General features: G+C 41.2%; 3 protein-coding genes across 4 annotated transcripts; 2 read left to right on the forward strand and 1 right to left on the reverse strand.

The window, feature by feature from the left end:
• Nucleotides 1-648: 648 nt before the first annotated feature.
• Nucleotides 649-24,362, forward strand: LOC134089725 (E3 ubiquitin-protein ligase TRIM47-like). Its single transcript, XM_062544170.1, has 4 exons — nucleotides 649-1,259; nucleotides 1,561-1,656; nucleotides 14,492-14,725; nucleotides 24,186-24,362. The coding sequence occupies exons 1-4, from the start codon at nucleotides 684-686 to the stop codon at nucleotides 24,360-24,362; spliced, it is 1,083 nt and encodes a 360-aa protein (XP_062400154.1). The 5' UTR covers nucleotides 649-683.
• On the forward strand, nucleotides 1,701-11,708 carry LOC134089117 (uncharacterized). 2 transcript variants are annotated; one of them, XM_062543445.1, is made up of 17 exons: nucleotides 1,701-2,353; nucleotides 2,451-2,489; nucleotides 2,665-2,712; nucleotides 5,551-5,760; nucleotides 5,961-6,196; nucleotides 6,398-6,495; nucleotides 6,699-6,776; nucleotides 7,545-7,622; nucleotides 7,952-8,029; nucleotides 8,359-8,426; nucleotides 8,571-8,765; nucleotides 8,854-8,940; nucleotides 9,190-9,434; nucleotides 9,539-9,667; nucleotides 10,825-10,965; nucleotides 11,121-11,244; nucleotides 11,346-11,708. In XM_062543445.1, the coding sequence occupies exons 1-17, from the start codon at nucleotides 2,299-2,301 to the stop codon at nucleotides 11,564-11,566; spliced, it is 2,130 nt and encodes a 709-aa protein (XP_062399429.1). In that variant the 5' UTR covers nucleotides 1,701-2,298; the 3' UTR covers nucleotides 11,567-11,708. The 2 variants fall into 2 exon arrangements, with proteins under 2 accessions (XP_062399429.1, XP_062399430.1); XM_062543446.1 differs by lacking the exon at nucleotides 10,825-10,965.
• LOC134089118 (uncharacterized) lies at nucleotides 11,534-14,004 on the reverse strand. The gene is made up of 7 exons (XM_062543447.1): nucleotides 13,964-14,004; nucleotides 13,717-13,861; nucleotides 13,389-13,522; nucleotides 12,943-13,090; nucleotides 12,489-12,737; nucleotides 12,106-12,373; nucleotides 11,534-12,028 (listed from the first exon to the last, which is right to left on the reverse strand). The coding sequence occupies exons 1-7, from the start codon at nucleotides 13,977-13,979 to the stop codon at nucleotides 11,825-11,827; spliced, it is 1,164 nt and encodes a 387-aa protein (XP_062399431.1). The 5' UTR covers nucleotides 13,980-14,004; the 3' UTR covers nucleotides 11,534-11,824.
• Nucleotides 24,363-25,200: the final 838 nt, after the last annotated feature.

Genomic DNA, 25,200 nt, shown 5'->3' on the forward strand with positions numbered 1-25,200 from the left:
AATATCATCATTTACAGTATTGCAACTCTTGGGACTCTGTGTCTTTCTCTTCATCCTTTTCCTCCTACTTGTACCCCACTTCTACTGTAACACACACTTGTTGTCCCCTGCGTCTCTGTCAACTCTGAACTGACTTATATTGGTTGTCACATCATTAGACAGAAGTGTTATCAATTTTGAGTGGTAGTGTTCAAATGGAGACAACTGTGCACTAATTGTGTTCAACTTCTGCGTTGTTTGGTTATCAATATAATTAAGAAGTGCATCAGAATGCACAATGTGTTCACAGTTTTGCAAAAAGGGTTAATGAGTTTGGTAAAATGGGTGAAAGTGGGTGAAAGGTTTTGCCAAAAAAGGGAATAATTCAATAAATGTGTTCAGGCATTTGAGAATTTGATTCAGAGAATGGGGTTTAGTGTTTGAGCAACTGTGAAAAACTGTAATACACCACACTGATCTGATCTATCTCAGAGTCCAGTTCATGGTCTAAATATCAATCTAATCCAACCACTTTTTCCAGTTTCTCATTCAGACACATGTATCTGATTGGCTACTCCCTTATCCCCGCCCTACCTGTCCTCCTGAGAGTTCTGATGAAGCAAAACAGGAACTAAACGAAATTCTCACTCTGCTGCTGCTTCTCAGAGTGTGTGCTTGGTGTGTGTTTGTGTGTGAGGTAGAAAATGGCGGAGGCGATTTCTCAAGAGGAAGAGTCTTTCACATGTCCAGTATGTCTGGATTTGCTGAACGACCCAGTGACTATTCCCTGTGGACATAACTTCTGTATGAGGTGCATTAAGGGCTGCTGGGATCAGGATCCGAATGGTGACTACAGCTGCCCCCTGTGCAAACACAACTTCGCTCCCAGACCTGTCCTCTACAAAAACCCTCTGATTGCTGAAATGGTAGAGAAAGTTCGGAAGACGAGAATCCAAGCTGCTTCTCACAATTATGCTGGACCTGGAGATGTGGAGTGTGATGTCTGCACTGGTAGAAAACTCAGAGCTGTGAAGTCATGTCTGGATTGCCTGGTGTCTTACTGTGAAACTCACTTCAAAGTTCACAATGATGCAAACCCAAGGAAACATTCAGTGATCGATGCCACGTGCCAGCTACATGAGAGGATCTGCTCCAGTCATAAAAAGGTGTTCGAAATATTTTGTCATACCGATCAGATTTGTATCTGCTGTTTGTGCATGATGGATGAACATAAAGGCCATGACACAGCCACAGCTGCTGCAGCATGGACAGACAAACAGGTGAGTAGTCTGCTTATGTTAGAGTTGTTATTTGTTATTTGAGAGTTCTGATACAATGCACTAATATGAATTCATGGAGCTGTAAACTTTTCAAGATGTAGTCATATTTTCCCTTCATGACCTTCTTGCTCCTTTTAGAGGAATTACTTGCAGTGGTTTGATGGTTAATGGCAGTGTTCTACCAACATGACTGGGTTCTATAGAATTACCTGTTTCTCAATCAATTATTTTATGGGTTTTGTAATCATCAATATGAATTAATAGAACTTATGGTGAATGCAATGTCTATGTTTATCAACAGAAACAGTTGAAACATACCCAGAACAGATTCCAGAAGAGAATCGAAGAGAGAGAGATGGAACTGCAGGAACTGAGGAAGGCTGTGGAGACTCTCAAGGTGAGTTCTGAGAAAATTATTGCTGGCTGATGGCTCTCATATGCTTTACTATAATGGCTGTTGTGTTCAAGTGCTATGAAAAGATCATAACATGTACAATTTAATTTTCCAGAGTGTACTCTCTATTCATTATGTTGCTTGATGATGGCATGTGCTGAATTTCTGATGAATAATAGACACATATAAAATAAACAAAACTGTAGTTGATCATATAAATGCTGAGTGCTGGGGAATGAGAAGGGTCAACATTTATGGAGGATCGATTGTGCCATATCTTTAATTTTTTCTGTCAATGTATCTTTTATTTTTAATGCCAATCTATTGGTCAATACATTAATTTATATTGTTAAAAAAATACAATATAGTATTCAATGTATTATTCAAAACAATTTGCCAATATTTATTTAATAATTTATTCAAATATTTATGCAATTATTCGATTGAAAGATAGAATGCAAGATAGAATGCAAGATAGATTGCAAGATTGAATGCAAGATAGATTGCAAGATAGATTGCCGATTTGAAGGGTTCCATATGCAAATTGGCCACGTTCTGATTGGTCTGCGGTAACTGCTGCTGAAGTTTTCAAATGAAGAGATCTAAAGAAACGTCCAGAAAACTGAAGAGAGTGGAGTCAGCAGTATGAGGAATCTCTCCGCAATTTTGAGGGAAGCAGCCGACAGGTTGGAAAGGCAAGGTATGTGAATGAGCACAATATTTTGACTGATATATGTACAAAATGTGTACGTAAATAGAACAGAAAATCTTACATCCTTTTATCTCATTGTATAAAGATGGAGGCTCAGGCGCCGGAGCTGTCAGCAATGCTAACTGTGAGTAGCCTTAAGATTTGTGAAAACACTATCAAGTCTTTGCGACGTTTTTGTCGTTCAATGTTTGAACTGTCAACTGTTAACTGTTTTGTCTGTATGTAATTTAGGTGTAGCAAAAAAAAACAAAAAAAAAACATAAAGATTTAGCTTACATAGTTTCTTTCTGTCAATGTAGCTGGGGGCTCGAGCAGCACCAACGCTGGAGTGGACAGCCCTGTCATTTGTGAGTTTACTTTTTTAAAATATTGTTCCTATGATTAACTTGTTCATGTTGATTCATTAGCAGTAACAGCAACAGCAAGCTTAGTGTAAGAATCTCTAGAATCAGGGATTTGTTTTGCCATTTTCGTCATTCAGCGTCGAAAAACAGATTATGTTGTGCCAGGGAAAATGGTAGCAGCTAGCTCAGTTAAGGGAGAATTGTCAACATTCTATCACCTCAGGAAATGTTAGCTTAGAACTAGCTTCTGTCAAACTAACTAATGCAGAGGTGCGTTCAAATTCGCTAACATAGGCGAAGGTTCGCAAACATTGCCTTACAGTTTTGATTTCCTCTGAAGTTTTTTGGCTAACGTTAGCCAACGAAGGCAAACAGTTTTAGGAGGTAGTGCGCGGCTAACAGTTGCTACACCAAGCACACACTTTTGATCCTTTCTTTGACGAATGTCAGTGGTGGGAAGTAACGGGGTCGGGTGTTCGTCGGTAGCAGCTAACCCTGCAGTCATACTAGCAGAGACAAAGCGGCAGAGTACCATTCCTTTTCAACGGGAGTGGAGGTTTTTCAACGTCAAGCGACAAGATTGCCGCTGCTGTGAGCAAGGCGGGGCCAAAATAGACATAGCAATACAATATAATGGGCGAGTTGATCTCAAAATCTACTGTATGATCAGAGGATCTAAACCAGGGGTGTCCAAACTTTTTGGCTCAAGGGCCACATTAGGTCTTGGAAATTGACCGGTGGGCCATAACCCCCCCCCCCCATTGGACATGTACACAATGCAGTATACATAACATAACGTATATAACTATTTCAATGATAATAATGACAAAGTTATTTTGTTGTAGAAAATAAATTCTTTAAGAAATACGGTTAATATGAGGCTGTTTAATTCATTTATAAATGGTGCACTGTCACTTTAAGACTCTTGCCGGCTCCACTCAGTGGCTGCTGTGCCTAATCACCGTTGCTCAGTAGTGAAACTACTGCTGTCTTCACGTTTTTCTTAAACGTTTCTTATAAGAAGGAGATAACAGTTATCAACAATGACAAGCCAGCTGGCGCGCTCTCTCCCTTTCGTGCGCGCTAAAACGCGTTCCCAATTAGCCAACGTTATGAGTAACGTTATGACTTATGAGTAGGCCTATGTAACAACGCAAATTAGATTTGCTGCAATAGAGATTTCAAAGAGTATCATCTCTATGTAACATGCTGTTTTGATATTGACATTGTAAACGTTCTCTAAGAAGAGTGTAAAGGAGTTTGCAGTAATGTTAACCACAACGTCGTTGCTGGAAAGAAATAGCGAACAGCCAATGATAAGTGTGGCGGGCCATATCTATAATAAACTAATACATGCTCCGCGGGCCGCACTAAAGTGCGTCGCGGGCCGCAGTTGGCCCGCGGGCCGTAGTTTGGACACCCCTGATCTAAACTATGTTATTCCCTTAAAGGTTGGGTACGGGATTCGCAAAACGGACGGCAGAGTTTGAACATATACAACCTCAAGTCCCGCCCTCCATGCACGAGCGACAATTCAAATGCGCAGCGCGAGAGCTAAATGAAATGCCAGCCTGCCGTCTACAGCACTATGAGCTCTAGTCTCCATACAATCACTCACATCAACTTCCAATTACATTCTTTATTCACCTCCAAAGGGTTGTAGTACATATGGTTCAGTAGCCATAGGTGTGTATATTTGAACAGAATCTGGTTTGTTCTTACCAGGGCGATTATCTCCTGAAATATCCGAGTTTAGTGCTGGCCCGTTGGTTCGCCTATTCCACCGTAGCTCCAAGCTGTTAAGTTTCGATTTCATGTTTACAACACTCTTCGTGTCACGGTAAAATGTAATTTTTGCTACATAGCTTATTTATTGCGTGGGTGATTGAGTTTCCGTAGGTATCCGCTGCCTTAGTTAGTTTGTATAGAAATGAAGTGACACATACAACAAGAGGGGGACATGGACGTGCAGCAGCAGGCAGTTGGTTTCGTTTCAGCACTGAGTCACTGACTCGCGGTCACCAGCTTTCGAAAGGGTCGCGCGCGGTGGGGAGGAGGAAGAGGAAGACGTTAGATTGACGAACGAGCTGTGAAATGATGGTATGGGGTGAGGAATACTATTGGCTGGAGTTTTTCGAGCCCTGCCCGTTCCGCAGATGATTGACGTGTTTAATTTCCATTTCAGTGCTTCCAACTTAGTGGCTATACGTGGGTTAGGAATAGGATTTCAAGTGATTTTGCAAAAATGGCCAACAAAGCTAATTCCATACCCTACCTTTAACTAAGACGAGTTGATACAGACCTCACGTTTCAATGTGTGCACTCACTGGCTCTGGCGCGCGGTGCTACTTTGATAGCGCTTAGCTAGCCCAGTTCATTCATTAGGATCCAAACAGAGATGAATTTAGAAACGACCAAACATCTCCATGTTTTCCCTATTAAAATACAGTAACATGAGTAGTCACACGACCAAGTATGGTGAGACAAAATAAAGCGTTGGGCATTTCTAAGCAGGTAAGAGGGATAACTAACTATATTATGTGGCGGAATAATAATTGGGAGCACTTCGACTCGGCGCAGTAATAGCCTCACTCCAAAGTGAAACTGAAAGTGCAAGAGTGATGATGTTACTGCCCCAAGTGAAGTGCTCCCAATTGTTATTCCGCCACACAACATAGTTGCACGCATTGAAACGTGAGAGGTCTGTATCAACTCATCTTAGTTAAGGGAAGAACATAGTTTAATATGAAAAAACGGTGAAGTGTTCCTTTAAGTAATGAATTATCTTTGGTATGGTGGTGTAGAGGTAGGGTCTCAGTTTCTCTTTTATTATTTTCAAAGCTGAAGTGAGGAGGCTTTTCCAGCCCTACTCAGTGAGGTCCCCAAGAACCTCCTTCGCCCCAAGGAGGAGGTCAGCTGTCATGGCTCATTCCTCCTACACTCACACCTTCTGTTGCCTTGCCAGTTGCTCTCAGGCAGTCGTGCCCAGTCGCTGTGAAAAAGAGCAACTGGCAAGGGCAGGCCTTGGAGAGAAGCGGCTGCATTTTCAGGGCAAGTTTAATTTCTTTTGTTAACTTGAAATTTGGTGATTGTGTGCCTATGGCTCAGAGGAGACATTGTTTGCCCCGTACTGCGATGATAGCAATAGGGCTTAAACATTTAATATGCATACAATACACACTCAACATACTGTAGGACTCAATTTGTATGGGCAACCCAACATTTTCTAACTTTTCTGTATAACTTGACAGGAAATGAAAACAGTTCTGAAGAACTCTCGGTTTCAGTACTGGAAACTTTCCCCAAGCTTGCCTCCTGTGGGGGGTTTGAACTAATGAGGGTCATTGGGGCAAGTCGGAGCAGAGACCTTGTTGTATTGCCCTGCATTGGGACTGGGTATACAACAAGGTTTCTTAGAAGTCCTGAAGCAGCAGTGGGGCAGGCCATTCTCTATGTCCGGCCACTGCAGGAGGACATTGCACTGGAGGTAAGTTTTTATGTTATTGGGAATGGTTGTAAGTCACATTTTTATAGATATTCAATAGTGCTGGCCATAATGATTTACAGAATATTGCTCGGTTACATTTCACTTGAAGAGGGTGACATGAAGTTATCACCATGAAGCTGTCATTAAAAGAGTGTCATTGTTTTTCATGATACATGTCATGTCATGTCATGCTTATGACAGGTTCATGATGAACCAGCTGGTGGACCTCTGGTGCAATGTCTCCGATGTAACACCATGGTGCAGTTTGAGATGATGAGGGCTCACATGGCAACCTGCAGGTTTGTTATGTGTTTATGTTTCTTCTTGGGACATTTTTGTGTCGCACACAGTTAATGAGCTAATTTGCTTATTTCAATAAAATAAATATACATTTGAGGTATTGAGTGGCCTTGTCACCGGGGTCTCACAAGATCCAAATACTATAGCCCTGTGTAAGGATTTCTCTTTTTGCTGTCCTGGCTAACATGTTTTATCTTCTCAGGCAAGGCTCAAGTGGCTCCACTGACATGGAAGAAGCAGGTGGGAGTGGAATGGTCATTCACAACACTGCTGAGAGAAGGTATGGTTGTTGTAGCCAATGTTTCTTCTTGCAAATGTCTTCTGTTGATACAATACAACACAAATACAATTGAATTGATTAAGCAATAAGCCCCGAGAGGCCGTGGGTTATACTGTATAATCGAACAGCTAAGGGGCGTTGTTAGGCACGACGCGAAGCGATTATACAGTATAACCCACGGACTCGAGTGGCTTATTGCTTTTCTAAAACGGTTGCTACGTCGATCTAGCAAGATTTCATGAAACGAAGGCACAGCAACGACAATGTAACGATGTATTCATAGATAATCTTTCCTCCGCTAAGAAATATATTCCCTCCTTATGAATGGTTGCCATGCAACAACAAGACGCAGCCACTGCTAGTTTTGTGCTAGCGCATTACTATAGAACGAAATGCGGTCAAGGTGTGAGTTTATCATGATATTTACAACGGCATCGAACACGATTCAGCCAATCACAATCAAGGACTGGAACTCTCCGTTTTAGAAATTAAATTAACCATCTTGTTGGTGTTTGACTGTAATGTTGTTTGTTATGTTTTGGTGCACAGCCTATGCCCCTTTGTTAGTTTGACGCTTACAGCCCCTGTGTTGTCTCCCCAGACCGGACTTCTTACCAATGTATTCAGGGGGCAGGCAGCAAGGGGAAATGCCTACGATTTGAGACAAAAATGAAATCACGCTAGAAACCATGCACGATCTCATAGTCCACTTTTAACAGCCCTGTGTGAGGATGTCTCTGTCCTGACTAAACTGTTTTGTCTTTTCAGGCAAGAGTCGAGTGGCTCTACTGACGCCGAAGAAGCAGGTGGGAGTGGAATGGCCAGACGCAACACTGCTGAGAGGAGGTATGGTTGTTGTAGCCAATGTTTCTTACTTGTAAAAATGATATAGGGTCCCACACTTTAGACTGAACCGTTTTAAAAGGTAATTTGTGCCCATGTCAATTTAACTCTTAAAAGATGAGGCTGCATGAGTGTTTGTTGCTTCTTTTAATATCTGTGTAAGGGTACAGTATTTATAGGGGGGTATGTGTTATGTGTTTTACTGTTATGGTTAGTGTTGTTTACCTGTATTATATTTATTGAGGGGTATGGGTTATGTGTTGTGTTGTTATGGTTAAATGTTGTCTACCTGTGTCTCAATGTACTGTATTCTACCACATGTATCTTTTCAGGCAAGAGTCGACCGGCTCTACTGACGCCGAAGAAGCAGGTGGGAGTGGAATGGCCAGACGCAACACTGCTGAGAGAAGGTATGGTTGTTGTAGCCAATGTTTCTTACTTGTAAAAATGATATAGGGTCCCACACTTTAGACTGAACCGTTTTAAAAGGTAATTTGTGCCCATGTCAATTTAACTCTTAAAAGATGAGGCTGCATGAGTGTTTGTTGCTTCTTTTAATATCTGTGTAAGGGTACAGTATTTATAGGGGGGTATGTGTTATGTGTTTTACTGTTATGGTTAGTGTTGTTTACCTGTATTATATTTATTGAGGGGTATGGGTTATGTGTTGTGTTGTTATGGTTAAATGTTGTCTACCTGTGTCTCAATGTACTGTATTCTACCACATGTATCTTTTCAGGCAAGAGTCGACCGGCTCCACTGCCGCGGATGAAGCAGGTGGGAGTACGCCCAACACAGCCGATACAGGTTGGTCTGAGTGGCAGTATACCTTGGCAACAGACTGATTGCGATATTTTGTTGTTGTTGTTAAAACACCAAATATAATATTTTTATGTCAACTTTGAAACATTGTGTATTGTCTATATCCTCTTGTCTGGGCTTTTCATTTAGACTGGAAAACTACAGAAGATCCTTTCAATGCATCAGCACTGTATCGTGACATGATCATGAAGGAACATGAGAAAGAACTAACATTGCAGATCACTTTGGACCTTCGAGATTGTCCTGCAAGTCGCGACAGGGCCCTATTGAGGTTTTACAAAAAACCCAGCACATGGGCTGGGCCTTTGCACTGTGTGCTTTTAGGTACATTTGATATTCCCAAATGACTGAAGATAAATATGTTTTTTTCCCCCTGCTTTCTCATAAAATCATGAATCATGTTCTGCAACAGGTGATGCTGCTGTGGGGGATGGCGTAAATAGACACGTGTTGTCTATGGCTATGGACAGAGTCCAGCATGGCTTTCACCTCAATCTTGGTAAAGTTGTCATTTGTATGCATAATGCATAGTGCTAGGTTTTTGGTCTGCCATTTAACCATTGAAGTCACTATGAAGCTGGCAAAATAACTTAACATAAAATGTTGATTGATCTGCCTTTAAGAGGTCATCTACACAGAATTCAGTATCAGCACATAGACATACAATGTCGCTTGCTCCGCCACTAAAGACATGACTGCTAAGAAGCTCTTTCTGAAATCATCTAAACTTTTTTTTTTTTTTTTTTAGAGAATACTGCCAAAACATTGCTCTTTGAGGGGGAGCCTGGGCATTTGGTCCCATCAACTGCTCGAAGCCTGTTGGACAATGATTTATTCAAAGTTGCTGGGAGGATAATTGGCCACTGTTTCATTCATAGTGGTCCCAAGTTTGCCCCTGCGATCTTGCATGCACTTGTCGGAAACCCACTGGAGACTGCCACAGTGACGTTGCAAGACTGTGCAGACGTAGACATCAGGACTGTAATTGAGATGGTAAGTGGTTCCACTGTTTTTCGTTGTAAATAAAGAATATGTAATATTTTCTAAATAACTTGTGTTTTGTAAAAATAAAACTATATACCATTTGATCATTACAGTTGGAGGGCTCTGCAACACTCACAGCAGAACAGCAGTCAGAAGTGACTACTTTGGCGCTGTCCTGGGATCTCCCAGGTCCAACTTCAACCAATAGGCGTTGGCTGATGGAGAAGCTGCTCATTCATGCTGTGAGATTGGGTTCAATTTGTTCATCTCTTAATTTAGTAATACTAGTGCAGTGCCCGTACAAACAATGTTTTCCATGAAACTTGTTACCCAATTACGTCGATGCAGGTAGATCATCATGTTAAATTGGCAATGATGTAGAATCGGGCCTGTGCAGTTAGTAGAGCTACATTAGATGTTCAGAGATCAGGCAACAGAACCGCTAGGGCGGTAGGCAACCGCGGTTGTTGATGTAGAGTAGCCTATACACTCTAACAGAGTTAGAGTGGGTAGAGAGCGGTAGAATTGTATTTTGCTTAATTTAACGATATCTTTGTTATTTTTTATCCAAAAATGACCACGCTTTGCACTGCACTCACGCATGCCATTAGCAAGACCTGTGACAAATTTTAGGTCAGTCGGATGAGTGGTTCGAGAGTTATGCGTGGAACACACAGACAAACAGACAGACAGACAGACAGTGTGACACACAGACAGACGTTCCTTGCATTGATAGATAGATAACAGGGTGTTTGCTCAAGTCTTGAAAGTCTTAAAAGTTATGGAATTTAGAAATGCCTTTTTCCAGATCTTGAAATTGGAAATGTGTAGAAAGGTCTTGGAAAGTCTTGAAGTATAGCTCATGAAGGACTGATGCAAACACTCACAGACTGAACATAGTTAATGCATCTCACAGCACATTTTTAGTATAGACTTAGTATTTGGAGGCCAGTTTGACTGCTTCAAAACTGAAATCAAAGGTTTTCAATAAAAATGCTTGATTTTGTGGTGATAATTTCTAAAAACTACTGTACTGTATGTTAAAAAAAAAATCGGTGTCACTCACAAGTTCTCTAATGTTCAACATTCAAGATTGTCTTTTACATCTCATTATACTACTATTAGAGAGTGAAATTCCTGCGTGTTGGTAGCCTGCTAATAGTACCCTGCCTAACATGTCGTGGTCTTGAAGATAACATTAGAAATCTGGAATTTTTAGTTGACAAGAGCAAGTACTCTGTAACACGAGTGGTAGCATAAACTATTACACCCCAATGTGCAGTGTGTGTGTGTATCTAACTGTCGCAGAATTTTAAATTTGATTTAAAGTGGGAACCCAGCAACAATTATCTTTAATCAACGTGATGAATTACATATTATATTTTATACATTACACTAGGTGCTAGGAAGAACTCTGCTACAGGTGAAACAGATGAGAAGGGGCTTGAAAGAGGCTAAGGTCTGGCCACTAATTGCTGAAAGACGCAACCTAGTTAGTATCCTGTTCCCCAGAACTTCAGCAGAGGTGTACACTCCACAGGTAGAGAGCACAGTGAAGCTGCATACATGATAGTATTTGTATGTATGAAAAAAGTTTGGACACACTCATTCAATGTCTGTTTTTTTTTTTTTACATTTTTTACAAAAAACATATCAAACAAACCATCACATCTTTTTTACATTTAATTTCTTCAGATGATACTTGATGTAATTTCCTGGCCTGGTGATAATAATGATGATGATGATGATGATGACGAAGACTGTGATTTGGAGACAAAATGTCAAATGGCCAGTTTCCTGAGAACATTCATCGTAACAAGTAAGTTTTTGTGTGTGCACGTGTGTGCATGTGCCTGTGTGTTGCAATACAAACCAGATAAAGTTCATATTTTGTTTTTTGTCCATTGTTTGTTTTCCCAGGTTCTTCACAACAACTTATTAACCTCATTAAGTTCTGGAGCGGGTGGGAAGTTCTCCCCAGAGAGCTGATCGTGGTTGTCTCACAGGACGTAACGTATCCGGTATCGGCTACATGTTTTGACACTCTGAAACTTCCTGGACACTACATGGATTATGACCAGTTTGCGAAAGAGTTAACAGCAGTCATAGGAACATGGGAACATGGATTTGGCCTCATATAGATTGTTGTGCACCAAATGCAATCATTTGCTCATTTAGATGTAATTGAATATTATTTAGAATAATTATATATCTATTGTAACTATATATTTGTAATAATACATTCCAGATCCCAATGTATTTTTTAGCTTCAAAGAAATAAAACATAAGACTTCTTACTTTTGTTTACAATAGAGTTGTAATTTCAATTTATTTAGTTAATGTTTTACAACATGTTTAAGTGCATTGTCACTTTTCTTGTGATGACAAATGGTTAAATTTCACACATTGGACAGAATATCTGTCAGAGTGTTACGCACACTGTGGTATAAAGGCAAAGCTTCAGAAAATGGAACATTGGCATTTGGAAGTCGCCTTACTTCCTCTGCCAAGAGAGGCCGGGGCAGTTGTATCTCCGGAACAATGATGCCATCTGGGTGATGGTGACTGGGCCCATCCCTGTCCACCTCAAAGTCATCATGAGCCTAAGGGTTTGTTGAAAACAAAAGTTAAATCAGGTAGTTAATTGAGGCACAAGTATGTAAAGACACTGAGTTTTTACCTGCATAGGACCTGCATCCTGGTCATGTGGTGTGTGCTGCCACAGTTGGAGTGGTGTTCTGTTGTGCTCTGTCCGTAGTCCGTGGTTATTCCAGGTTTCTTTGAAAGACTGTAGATGTCTCTGGATATGCGGTATGAAAACCCAGTGTAGTGAGTACAGGTCTAACTCGCTATCCGGGTTCAAAGCACCATTGTGCTCTAGAGTGCAGAACACGCTGTAGAACAAGTCCAGAACATTTCCATAGACGTCTCTCCACATGCGTTCTATCCTACAGACAAATCGAGAAAACCCAATTGGGTTAAAACCTTCAGTTTTAGGCCATATGAACAAGACTTGTTATAGCTCAATTTTCAAAGGGCATTCAACATTTGCCATATTTATACCTCTGGTTGTGTACGCTACGTCCAGTTATGTGAGAACTGCGGTTTGGCCCTCTTTGCGTCACCATGAATGTTGCCACTTCAATGTTTTCACCACCTTTGTCTGATCTCACTCGAGAAGGTAAACCACACTCCTCCACAGCTCCCAGAAAACTATCCAGCACCGTTGAGGCTCGGTTGTTGGTGGCAGCGTTCAAGTATACAATGAGTCTACTGAAGCCATCAACGCCGCCATGCACTACGATGCGCCATCTAATAAAACCAAGAAGAAACGGTAGAAAACATGAGGCTATTGTGCTAATCAATTTTACAATCAATTTGTAAATTCCACAGTTGTGAGACAGGACTTATGTATTTCTGCAGCATTGCATGCAGTTTATCATGTTGCCAAATTGTTTCATTTTCTGATTATTTCAATTGTACTGACTACATTACTTGTCTTTTGTGAGAAACTTGCCTTATCAATTTATGGTTACCGTCTATGTGCCACAGACTGTTGGGACCTGGGACACTGTACTGCCTACGCCTGCATGCTTGCATTGACATCCGACGAGCAATAGTTCCCTCTGCATCCACTCTTCTCATTGATTGTTGCACCCGATTAACTTACATGGAACAAAGATACTTTATTTACAACATAGATATAGTTACTAGGTGTGAAATTATGTCTAGCCACTGTGTTACAATGTCACAATGGGCGGCAACTCTGAGGCAAATTAAGAAAGAGTAGGCCTGTCTGTTATTGGATGTTAGAATCAGAATCGGAGCCACTCCCTGTGGTTAAAAGCGAGTTTAGAAAGGGATAGTAGCCATGTGAATTGTTCTGCTGCCAAGTTGCACACACAGAGATTGTTTGTTTATTTTCTGTAAATGTGTCTAGGCTTAGAGTTAGGCTACACTTACTTGGCACTCGAATCCCTTGACTTCTCACGTAGGCAGACATCATTTTATACCCAGCGTTTGGGTTAATCCGGTGGTATTCCAAAACAATCTGGTCAAGCTGGTTGTCTTGAATGTCAGTGTATAAATCTGTCATTCTGTTAAACACAAAACAGAGAGAGAGAACGGAGATTCAGTTTCTCGTGCGTTCGTTGTATGGTTCGCTACAGATTTAAAGGGCACTAGTAAAGATAGCTTAGGCCTACTGTAGCCTTCAACAGCTTCATCAACCGTATCTGCTTCTTCTACTGACTAAACTAAAGACAGACACAAGCGAACCTTTAAAACTTACCTCAGACCGTACTGCTCCATTCGCCGTCGAATTGTTCTTATGGATAACCCTAAGAGACGAGCAATCTCTGGTGGTTTGACACCATCCGCCAAATGGGCTTCCAAAGTGTCGCGGGAGACATCATAGCTCGGTCGGCCTTGAAGTCCTAACATTATGAAAGACATGGTTATTAATTTCAATTCTTTAAACAACGACAGCAATTCAACTAATCATAGTTTTCGTTTTAATGCCATGTTCATTTACATACCTTGGCTTTCTGCCATGTCAGCGTCTCTTCTCTTCTACAGCGTCTCTGGTAGTATCTTTGGTTACCGCAGAACAATCAGAACGTGGCTAATTTGCATATGGAACCCTTCAAATCGGCAATCTATCTTGCATTCAATCTTGCAATCTATCTTGCATTCTATCTTGCAATCTATCTTGCATTCTATCTTTCAATCGAATAATTGCATAAATATTTGAATAAATTATTAAATAAATATTGGCAAATTGTTTTGAATAATACATTGAATACTATATTGTATTTTTTTAACGATATAAATTAATGTATTGACCAATAGATTGGCATTAAAAATAAAAGATACATTGACAGAAAAAATTAAAGATATGGCACAATCGATCCTCCATAAACATTAAGAGTATCAAGTTCTAATTCCGCCCTAGTGCCAAATTGTTGTGAGTTGTGAGAATTGACTGTGATTCTGCTGCCATCTCTACAGCACACAAAGAACCACTGACACCATGAAACACTTTTGGTTTGTGTGTCTCCAAACAGAGCTCTGCACAGACAGCAGTGGAGGACAGTCATATTATCTTCACTGAGATGATCCGCTCCATTGAGAGAAGGTGCTCTGAGGTGACAGAGCTGATCAGAGCTCAGGAGGAGGCTGAGGTGAGTCGGACTGAGGGACTCCTGAAGCAACTGGAGCAGGAGATTGCTGAGCTGAAGAGGAGAGATGCTGAGCTTGAGCAGCTTTCACATATAGACGATCATGTCCATTTCCTCAAGGTAACATTGAACCGCCCTCTTGAAACTGAAATTACTCACAAAATGTAAGACAGATTATTTAGTTGATACCTTCCTGCGCAATATTATGAAAAATTCTCATATGAAAGGTGTGTAATAATACAGTTTATATATATATATATATATATATAAACTGTATTATTACACACCTTTCATATGAGCATTTTTCATAATATTTCATAATTTTTCATATACTGTATATATAGCCTATATATCCATGTGTGTGTGTATGTATGTGTGTGTGTGTGTGTGTGTGCTGTATGATGTGTTATTAGGTAAATAGACTGTATTTCTTTGCATGCAGTAGGTAGAGTATCTAATATGGACACATAAACACACTGATGCATAAATACACTCTCACTTTACCCACTAATTTAACTGATTATGTCTGCAACCTTTGGGGTAACAGCCCTGACTAAATATTCAGGTGCTATGTAAGGCCTGACTCACTGTAGTGTTCCCCACTGCACAATACATGTCCTCTTTAGTCAACGAGTTTTGAAGCACCAGTAATTAACTCTTGCCTTATAAAAGGACTGATTACCTCTAGCCTTGACATGAGGTATTGTTGTTTGCGTTGTTGTATTGTGAATCTTGAGCCTGTTTATCCAGTTTTCTTTCTTTTTTTTACTTTGCCTGCCTGCCTTGCCTTTATTTGTTGGACCATGGCCATGTCAGTGCTATGAACTCGGAAGTGATGTTTGAATGAATGTAATGCCCATAGCCGATGTCCAGATAGAGTCCAGAGTGGCTGTTTTAAATGCAAATTTTAACAGAATGCTACCGACGTGTGTGTCGGCATATTGTTACAAGATCAGCAACTTGATCAGGCAACAGAAGCGCTATAGTCCAGGCATTTTTTGAGAAAAAAACACCCAACCCAAAACTAATTGCAACAGAAATTATTTTTGCTGTATTTAGTGCCTAAAACCTTCCCATATATCACATAGTAAAAGTCCATGAAAATCCAAGTGGTGGAACATTGTCAAAATGGGCTTTCTTTGTGCATAGGTCAAAGGCCAAAAAGTGCACTTTTGATCGTTTTCATGAGCTTTAATAGTACAGGTGATATGTGATGAAGAAGTCCCCTTTTTTCATAAAAGCATGACACTTGGTACAATTGTACAGTTTGAAGTCCTAAACATTTTCAGATTGAAACTGGTATTAAAAAAAAACCTAATAGTTGCCATGGCAACTTTTACACATCTCACTACAACTGAATTAGACCTATATTTTGCATCAAATTTCCTGAACCAAACATGGTATATGTGACTCTCCACGGCAAAACCAGTCGCATTGTTCAAATTTTCAAAATTACAGTTTCATGAAAGGGCATAATCAACCTTCAAAACGATACCTATATCTAATGAATTGAACGTCATATTACTGAAATATAAACGTTCAAAGGAGTTGAGTCCTGTCATCTCAAGAGAGAAACTTAGAGAAGCCGCTAAAGTTGACTGTCGGCTAAACACTCACGAACGCTTTGTAAGGTCGCCGCTATTACAAGATTTACGGTACTTACTTGTATTTACAACGGCACAGCACGCGACGCGGATAGTTTGGTGGTCGTCAATGAGTGCATTTGCCGTAAATATTAGAATAGAGGGGCAAAAACGAGACGCCGCTAACATTCTGCTGGAGCTACATTTTTTACCTCAAGAAACTCACGTTTTTAGACTAGAAAAAGGTTTTTCAGCGAAATGTATTCACGGCCGTACAGTGTAGACCTCCCACTGTTTCAAAACACAAAAAAAAGAAATTCCACAATTTTAGCACAAGTAACATAAATGGTAATTTTTCTCGGAAACGTCTGTTGCGACTTGCGACTGGTTTTGCCGTGGAGAGTCACATATCAGAACAAGCTACATGTATGTATTGATGGTCCAGGATTTTCATGACACCACATATGACATCATACACCTTATGGCATTCATACCTAGCTTAGAAATCTAGACGTACCCTAGCGGCCAAAAATATGTTTGCCTAGCGGGATGGTCTAGGGTCGCACCGTTGAGGCCAAGCCTGCGTTCGACTCCAGGCCAGCCTATCCAATCAGAACTCTCTATCTGTGTAAGGAGTCCTTGAGCCCGCCTTAGCTCACCTTCGGCTTCCGATATTGACGCCAGGGGGCTGGACCATGCGTCATCGTTCGACGAGTTGGGTGTGAGACCGTGTTGCACAACCATAGAGAAAAACGTAAGATGGATGAGGCTAACAAAGCGCGCTCGTTTGAATCGCCTTTGGAAGAGTTAGACTTGGGCTTTTCTTTGAAGGTTGAGCAGAAAGAAGCACTCAAGTCATTCGTTTTAAAGAAGGATGTATTTGCCGTTTTGCCGACCGGCTACTTGGTCACAAATGCTGGCCTATTACATGCAGAGGCAGTTTGAAAGACATCTGTTCATCCCACCCACAGGCTTCAGCTCTGTGAATGGTCCGACCCCAGACTATACATTTCTGTATAGTTTGGCTTGCCAGGCTAATTCATACCAATATTTGAAAAAATGTAAAATGTCGTTTTAACATTTTTCGTCAGATTTCTGCCACACATCAGCTGTCAGAAAATTGTCATCAGCTGCCTGGTGTCTTATGCCATTTCCTATTTGGCTCATGGTAAAGTAATAAGTGGAATGACAAAAATTGTAGAGTTACAATCTAAGGGGGGAATTCTCCCCCATGTGTGTAAGGGATGTAAGTCAAAAAAAGTGCATAACTACAGGTCATTGAGGGACTTCCGTGTTTTTGGACAAGCAACCTCAAACTGTTTTAAACTGTAGGTCGAGCCTGGAAAATCCAGACCCTGGTTATTTAAAAAGATTATAAGGGTCTGGCCACGGATAATGTGATGGCCCAGCTCGAGGGGCGGCACCAACCATCCATTTGAAAATGTTACTGCACGCAACTGGATAACACTACGACCAGGGGCGGAGGTAATGTTCCACCCTAAGGGGGGCGACCACCTGTGGTGGGCCCCTATACACCCCACTACCCCCCCCCCCCCCCCCCGCTGACAATATTTTTCCTTTCTACGGTTAGGTTCGTGCAGTGGTCCGCTAAAAAGTAGCCTTCATATCATAGTACATACTAACGTAGCCTATAGATAGCTTTAAATAGCTGTGATGCTAGTCTAACGTTCAGACAAGCACACCAAATTCCCTATCTGACCCATCTGAAATAACTCCTCTAGCTTTGCTGCCTCCATCTCATCCTTTCTGTTTTCGTTGTTTAGACTACATCCATGATGAGTCTTGAGTTGAATTAGCTTAACAGTGCGGCCTATCGCAGCATAAAAAGCAACAAATAGTCTAGTTGCGAGCCTGTGCGTGCGTGCGTGTGTATTGTCTCTGCTGCTCAAACAAATTATGTGCGTGTATAGACCTGACTTTGATAACGTGTCCACTAACTTGTCTTGCAGATTGCAAAATTGCAAATTGTCTGTCATGCAGTTAATGGGATACTGTGCTGAACTGGTAAATTATGGGCCAATTTGGTAGCCTATGAATACACACTTAAGGGACATTTTCTCTCGTTGAGTAGCCGTGCGTAGCCTACGGCCGTAGTCTACACCTGCAGGCGCACCTCGCCTGCCAGCTACTGTCGGTTGGTGTTTATCCCAACTTCATGTTTTTATTTAGTACACTTCATACTGTGCTTATAGGCTGAGGCATGTTGTTTTCCTTCATGTCGATTCAGGATTGTTTGTGTAGGCTATACGGGCCAAAAAGCACACAGTTTAATTTCACCATTTTGACATCGGCTACATAGGCCTAACAAACACATTTTTTTTTTTTTAATGAAAAAGCAACCTGTTCAATCGGCAACAACTAAGTGCAACTGCAGCTAAAACATCCAAGAAGGCACTACGCTTGCCCGTTTAGGCTATTAGTTTGCTTTACAAGATTTGCCAATATACCGAACTCCGCTGACACTTTTAAGTGTCCATGACAGAGGTAGCCTACCGTATAGGCTATCTCAAATTATGGCCGAGATTTTTATTTAACGTTTCCATTAGCCAGCACATCGCACATTGAATGAATGAAAGCGACTACCTTGTCTAAGCGTAAACAGCGGGTGGAATTCCCGACAGTCTTTCTACTACATGAAACATAATTAGTGAGCCATCAAATATCCCCTTATTGCTGTGGCCATCAGTCCAAACACTAAGCAATATAATCAAACAGTCCAAGAGTAAATTAGACCCCAAACCAAACCAAAAATCTTCTGCTTTTGATGGCGCTCCAAATTAAACGCATCTCACAATAAAACTCACGTCAGAGCGTATAGCCTAAAATAGCCTACCCTGGACATAATTTGAGTTACAGGTAGGCCTAGGCAACCTCCTGCCAACCTAGCCTATCTTCTTGTCTGAAGTTGTATTTCGTGTGTTTACAACATTGACATGTTCCGTGTGCGGATAAGCATCCAGGCTATCAGAAATGTTTTACCGTTTCTGTGCATCGGCGCAGCCTACTATGCGAACTGACAGCTGTAATGGGAAGGCTCAGCGGGGGCCCCCCTAGCGGCGGGGCCCTGGGTTGTTCGCGCCGCAGCAACCCCAAATCTCCGCTACTGACTACGACCAATGTTAACTCTGGCTGATTCCGGACTTTGACGCTATTAGATAACACTACGACCAATGTTTACTGACTTTCAACGTTGCAGCGCTGTCGTCATCAGTTTTGCTTGCCTATGGCCCGCCTTTATCAGATACAGGGGCGCCTGCAGGAATGAATGTTATGATACGCACCCCTTACCTTGTCAGACCCGACGACAGACACCAATTCACGCACGGGCATTACATTTTTCCAAGGGGAAATTTGAATTGATCACGGTAGTTTAAGGCCATTCATAGACACTGGGGTTACAACAACTGAATTCAAAAAGATATGCCAAAAATGACTGAAGTGTGCCTATAATTAGGTTACTTTTAATTACATGTGTAGGCTTGACAAAAATATGAAAATGTAGATGTTTGAGGTTAGCCTAATGTAATGTGGTAAAATGGTGTGGCTTCCGTAAGAGAGCCCCGTGCAGGGATGGAGAGAGAGCGAGAAAACGGAGTTGCCTATGGAGGAAATGGACGTCCTGTCGAGACTGGAGCTGGAAAATAATGCAAAAATAATGCAAAATATAAAACCGCAGACAAAACAGAAATTCTTGTTCATATGCTAACCACTTTTAAATCGAGGAAATGGAGTTAGCCCCGAAGTTCCGGATGACTCTGGCCCTGGAGCGGTAACATGAAGCTCCCCTATGTTCTCCACTAGTCAGAAAAAAACAGTTGCCTACAGGCTAACGCTATCAAACTAGAAATGCAATTCAAAAGAACTACCAGTGCAAAATGCAAAAATGTGTAGATACTGTATATAACGTAGATATGGTTACTAAGGTGTAGTTAGGGTAAACATGGTGGTTGCATAGTTTAAAGAGAGTTGATAGTGTGAAGGTAGACAGTTTAAAGCTTAAACATTCCAGTTCTAACTTTCAACCCATCGGTCACAATTGTGACCGAAGAAAAAAACATGTTTTTAAGGCTCTAAAACTGTTACTAAAAAAATCCCAACACCCTTTTGGTAAATATTGAAATAATAGAGTCTTTCAATGAAATGTGTGGAGTGTCCAATGTTTTGAGTTAATTGTCACATGACCAGAGCTGTTCACTTCCTGGGTGCACCTTGAGAAGAGAATTACAGTACTCCCTCACAGCCCCGAAATAAAAGGTTATTAGAGTATGTTAAAATAAACACAGGAAAAATATTTTTTGTACACATGCTCTTTAAGGTGTCTAGTTATGATATATACATTTGCAGATATTCAAATGTCTTTGGTGTGTCTGCTAAATGAGTAAATATGTTAAAGGTATACTATGCAACGTTTTTCAGTTAATCAATTCGTTCCATACTGCTATATATGATTAAATGGGTCATTACCGGTCGAACGGTGTGTTTTTTGGCCGCTCTAGTGGTCTGTAGCGGTAAAACCAGACTTGCAACTTCAGGAGACACCGGGCACGCACCCATGCTCTACTCCAGGAAGTGTCATGTAAAGTCTCATGAAAAGGCACGGCAGACTGACCGATTGAGGAGTTTTGTCAAATATACACGCTAAAGCTGTAGGGGAAGCTCTGCAGAGAAAGCGAAACCGGCGATGAAATCGCCAATCCTGCATAGTATACCTTTAACGGTCACAATACAGTAGTGACCGGTGGGATAGAATGTTGTATCAAGAAGCACACTTACTTCTATACAAACAATACAACAGTACTGTCACTATACAACAATTATTGTGTCTTACCTACACACACACTCTCACACACACACATGCACACATACACACAGATACACACACTCTCTCTAACACACACACACACACACACACACACACACACACACACAGTCAAAGGGGACTTCACATATACACACACACCTACAATACACACACGCACATACATACACACAGACAAGCACACACAGTCATACACACTCACACACACCTAAACACACATACAGTACATACATACACATACATACATTCACACACATACATACATACATACACACACACAGACATGCACGCACAGATATACACACCCACACACACCCCTGCAATACATACACACACACACACACAGACATACATACACACAGACACATACACAGACACACATACACACAGACATACACACTCACACACACACACATCTAAACACACATACAGTACATACATACACAGACATACATTCACACACATACATACATACATACATACACACACAGACATGCACACACAGATATACACAACCCCACACATGCACACACACACACACACACACACACTTACAGTACATATACTGTACACACACAGACATACACACAGACACATACCTACACACATACACAGACATACACACGCACACACACACAAACATACACACTCACACACACACATTCATACACACACACACACACACACACACACACACACACACACACACACACACACACACACACACACACACACACACATAAACGCACACACGTAATTGCTGTCAGAATACCCTTATTTTGACAAAAAATCGAATTGATCAACCTATAATTGAGAATACGCACATTATCCCACCATAAAACAAGCTTTTCCTGTATTTCTCCACACTTTTTTCAAAAAATACTTATTGATTATTTCATAGGGTTGCTAATAGCACATGATTTGCATATTTACATGTCTGGGAAAAATTTGGGCTTACATGGGTTAACTAATGATCAACTGTTCATCCCACCCACATGCTTCAGCTCTGTGAATGGTCCGACCCCAGACTATACATTTTGGTATAGTTTGGCTTGCCAGGCTACTGGTGACCATCAAAATACCAATGCACTGTTTGAAGTTGCGACAGATGTCGACAGATGTCACTCTCATTGGTTTAAACTATGTTACGCCCAAAACACACCTCTGAGTAATTAAAAGGATAAGTAGGCCTACCACCTTCTTGAACACTGCGCCAGACTGAATCAACATGAATGTGAGCTTGCCACACCCAAAAAGATCTATATGATTTTGCGTGGGTGACCAAGTGTTTTAGACCGTCATGATAGAGGCCTGAGAATTTCCTACAACATCGAAACAATTTCACAGCTGGTATTATTCAAAGAACAATTTTGCAACAACATCTGTTTGAAGTAAGCCCAGCCCTTGAAAATGTAAAAGAATTTTACTCAACCATGCAAGATTCTAAAATTCCATATTAGTTTAGGTCCAATTTTCTTTAGAATGCTTATTCTAAAACATTCTAATTGCTGTTTTGTCAGTATTTCCTGAGGATAAAGGCATAAAAACAACCCTCAATTTAGCATCTTTCCACCAACTGGATTTTCATGGACTTTTAGTATGGTGTTTAGATCACCAATTGAAATATAAAAATGTAAAAATAAATTCTGTTGCAATTAGTTTTGGGTCAAACCTTACTTTGCCTGGACTACTAGGCAACCGCGGTTGTTGATGAGTAGCCTATGCAACATCATGTTTATCCAACATGAACAATCTTGAAACGGTCTGTTGTTTACGTGAGACATCGTAATTTCCATGAATGGCAACACGTGAGTTTATCAGCGAAATGGGCTTTTTTGTTTCTATGCTGGAGTAACTGAGAGTGAGAAGGGGAATGGCTAGTGCGGAGAGCAGTAGAATTGTGGGATTGCGGTAGAGTTGTATTTTGTTTATGATATCTTTGTCATTTTTTGTCCAAAAACGACCAAACTTTGCACTGCACACACGCATGTAGTTAGCAAGACCTGTGTCAAATTTTAGGTCAGTCGGATGAGTGGTTTGACAGTTATGTGTGGAACGGACAGACAGACAGAGTGACAGACGTTCCATTGCATTAAAGAGAAACTATGCAGGATTGGCGATTTCATCTTAAGTTCCGGTTTTGTTTTTCATTTTCGCTCGTTTTATGCTTGCATATTTCTTTGCAGAGCTTCCCCGACAGCTAGTGTGTATATTTATACATATAGGCTATATAAATATATAAATTGCAAGCGTGGTTCTTCTTGTTCCTTATGCGTCTCAGCCTTCCAGATGTAAACAGGGAGCGATCGTCTCCTGAACAAACTGCAAGGTTGCAATAGCGGATAGGGACACTGGGGGCGGGAGGAAATATTACTGTTTTCGATAAAACTGGTCAGTCAAGCAAAACAACGATTTCTAAGCGATTTTATGATTATGAGTTGCATAGGGTCTCTTGAATAGATAGATGTTGTATATTTGGATACCGTGTCTCTGAACTAATGCTGTTTTTTTGTATCTTATAACACCTGCACTTCAGGCTGAGACTTTATTCACCACAGCTTCACTGTAGGGATGGCATAATGTGTCCTCAGGATGAGAATTGCACTGGCCATCAAAGGTTTTAGCGTGTATTGAACAAGACAGAATGGTACAGTTCAACAGAAGCAGTAATACATATTGCGAGAAACTATGACTAATCTGATTCCATAAAATTAAGAAGTTGACCTTGAATAATTACGAATAATTAAGAATTTGATCAACTATAGCAGTGTAGTGGTATGGCATAACATGAAGAAATGGTGAGTGAATTAATTAATGAAATTGGATTTCGCCCGGCAGCTCAGGCTGGAAACCTGCACATCTATCTCCCCTGCTTCCTGTCCACAACCTTTGGCTCCAATCACAAACTAGCTTATCCAAAAGATGTACCGGGTTGTTGGTCTGATTGGAAGGACAAGCGTACGGAGTCATTTGAACGATGCCAATAGAGCTCAACAGTCCCGCCCCTCCTCCGAGAGAGCATGTCTCTTGCGCAGTAGAAATAAAGCGCAGACTCCCCATACTAATGTTCAATCTTAAAAGATTGAGCTTCGTATGGTGATAGCCAGACTATAAAGATCCTGTCCTTACATCACCTTCTGTGTGTTTCTCCCTACAGGATGTTGTGTCAGTCACTGATGCTCCTTACTGTACAGTTCCAACCAGCATGACATTCAGCCAGAGTTTCTCTTTTGAGACTGTGAAGGAATCTGTCTCTGCAGTGATGGTGTGGCTGGATGACATCTTCAAGCAGAAACTGGCCAAGATATCTGCAGAAGGTTGGACAAACATCTAAGGCCCTATCTTGAGGGTCTGAACTGCATGGTCTGAAGCGGATGGTTTACGTCTATAGGCAACAAAAAAAGTTATTTGCTTTCACTATTGACTGCCAATAGACCGGTAAATCCAGACGCCTGGTAATCTTTCAGATTTAAGAGTCTGGCCACCAATAATGTAATGGCCCAGCTCGAGGGGCAGCACCAAGCATGCATTTGAAAATCTCATTGCACGAGGCTGTTGAGCATGGGGAGAGAGTAGACGTGTCCCGGACCTGCTCCTAAAACTTTCGACAATAATTTAATGCAAACTTAATACTTTGCGACTGCAAATTCATCTAGATAGGCTAGAAGATCACACATTTCTTGTGAAATGCCAAAAACGAGGAAAAACACCCCTGAACGTGATACTCCGAGTCCAAGTAAAGGCAACGATAGCAATGTGGCGAGTGCTAGCAAAGATAGCTATCCTGAACCTACATTAGCCAACGTGATTAGCCTAATTGAAAAGTTCAGGGAAGAAACGCACACTTCTATCAACACTCTGCAAACTACTATACAATCAATTGGTGGCCGCCTGGATGATGTCGAAACTTCGCTGAGAGATGTTGATTCGAGAACAACGACTCTGGAAAGCCTCTGTGCCAAACTGACTAAGCACAATGCTAACCTATGTGAGAGGCTAGAGGATCTGGAGTCTCGCAGCCGCCGCCAAAACCTGCGAGTGATAGGCATCCCGGAGGATACTGAGGGACCACAGGTGACAGCTTTCATGGAGGGATTTTTCAGCGAGACTCTGGGAATGCCCATCCAGCCGAACCAACTGCCCATCTGTGACCGGGCTCATAGAAGCCTGGC

This window comes from Sardina pilchardus, chromosome 8 (genome assembly GCF_963854185.1).
Source record: "Sardina pilchardus chromosome 8, fSarPil1.1, whole genome shotgun sequence".
Classification (NCBI taxonomy): Eukaryota; Metazoa; Chordata; class Actinopteri; order Clupeiformes; family Clupeidae; genus Sardina; species Sardina pilchardus.

Excerpts from the sequence above, each read along its gene's own strand:
- LOC134089118 (XM_062543447.1), bottom strand. Across the intron at positions 13,091-13,388 it reads TCAAGGGATTCGAGTGCCAA|TTAATCGGGTGCAACAATCA; the intron begins GTAAGTGTAGCC and ends GTTCCATGTAAG. Across the intron at positions 12,029-12,105 it reads AGGATGCAGGTCCTATGCAG|GCTCATGATGACTTTGAGGT; the intron begins GTAAAAACTCAG and ends ACAAACCCTTAG.
- LOC134089725 (XM_062544170.1), top strand. The coding sequence starts at position 684 with ATGGCGGAGGCGATTTCTCAAGAGGAAGAGTCTTTCACATGTCCAGTA. Across the intron at positions 1,260-1,560 it reads CAGCATGGACAGACAAACAG|AAACAGTTGAAACATACCCA; the intron begins GTGAGTAGTCTG and ends GTTTATCAACAG. Across the intron at positions 1,657-14,491 it reads AGGCTGTGGAGACTCTCAAG|AGCTCTGCACAGACAGCAGT; the intron begins GTGAGTTCTGAG and ends GTCTCCAAACAG.
- LOC134089117 (XM_062543445.1), top strand. The coding sequence starts at position 2,299 with ATGAGGAATCTCTCCGCAATTTTGAGGGAAGCAGCCGACAGGTTGGAA. Across the intron at positions 6,496-6,698 it reads GCTCACATGGCAACCTGCAG|GCAAGGCTCAAGTGGCTCCA; the intron begins GTTTGTTATGTG and ends TTATCTTCTCAG. Across the intron at positions 8,941-9,189 it reads TGGCTTTCACCTCAATCTTG|AGAATACTGCCAAAACATTG; the intron begins GTAAAGTTGTCA and ends TTTTTTTTTTAG.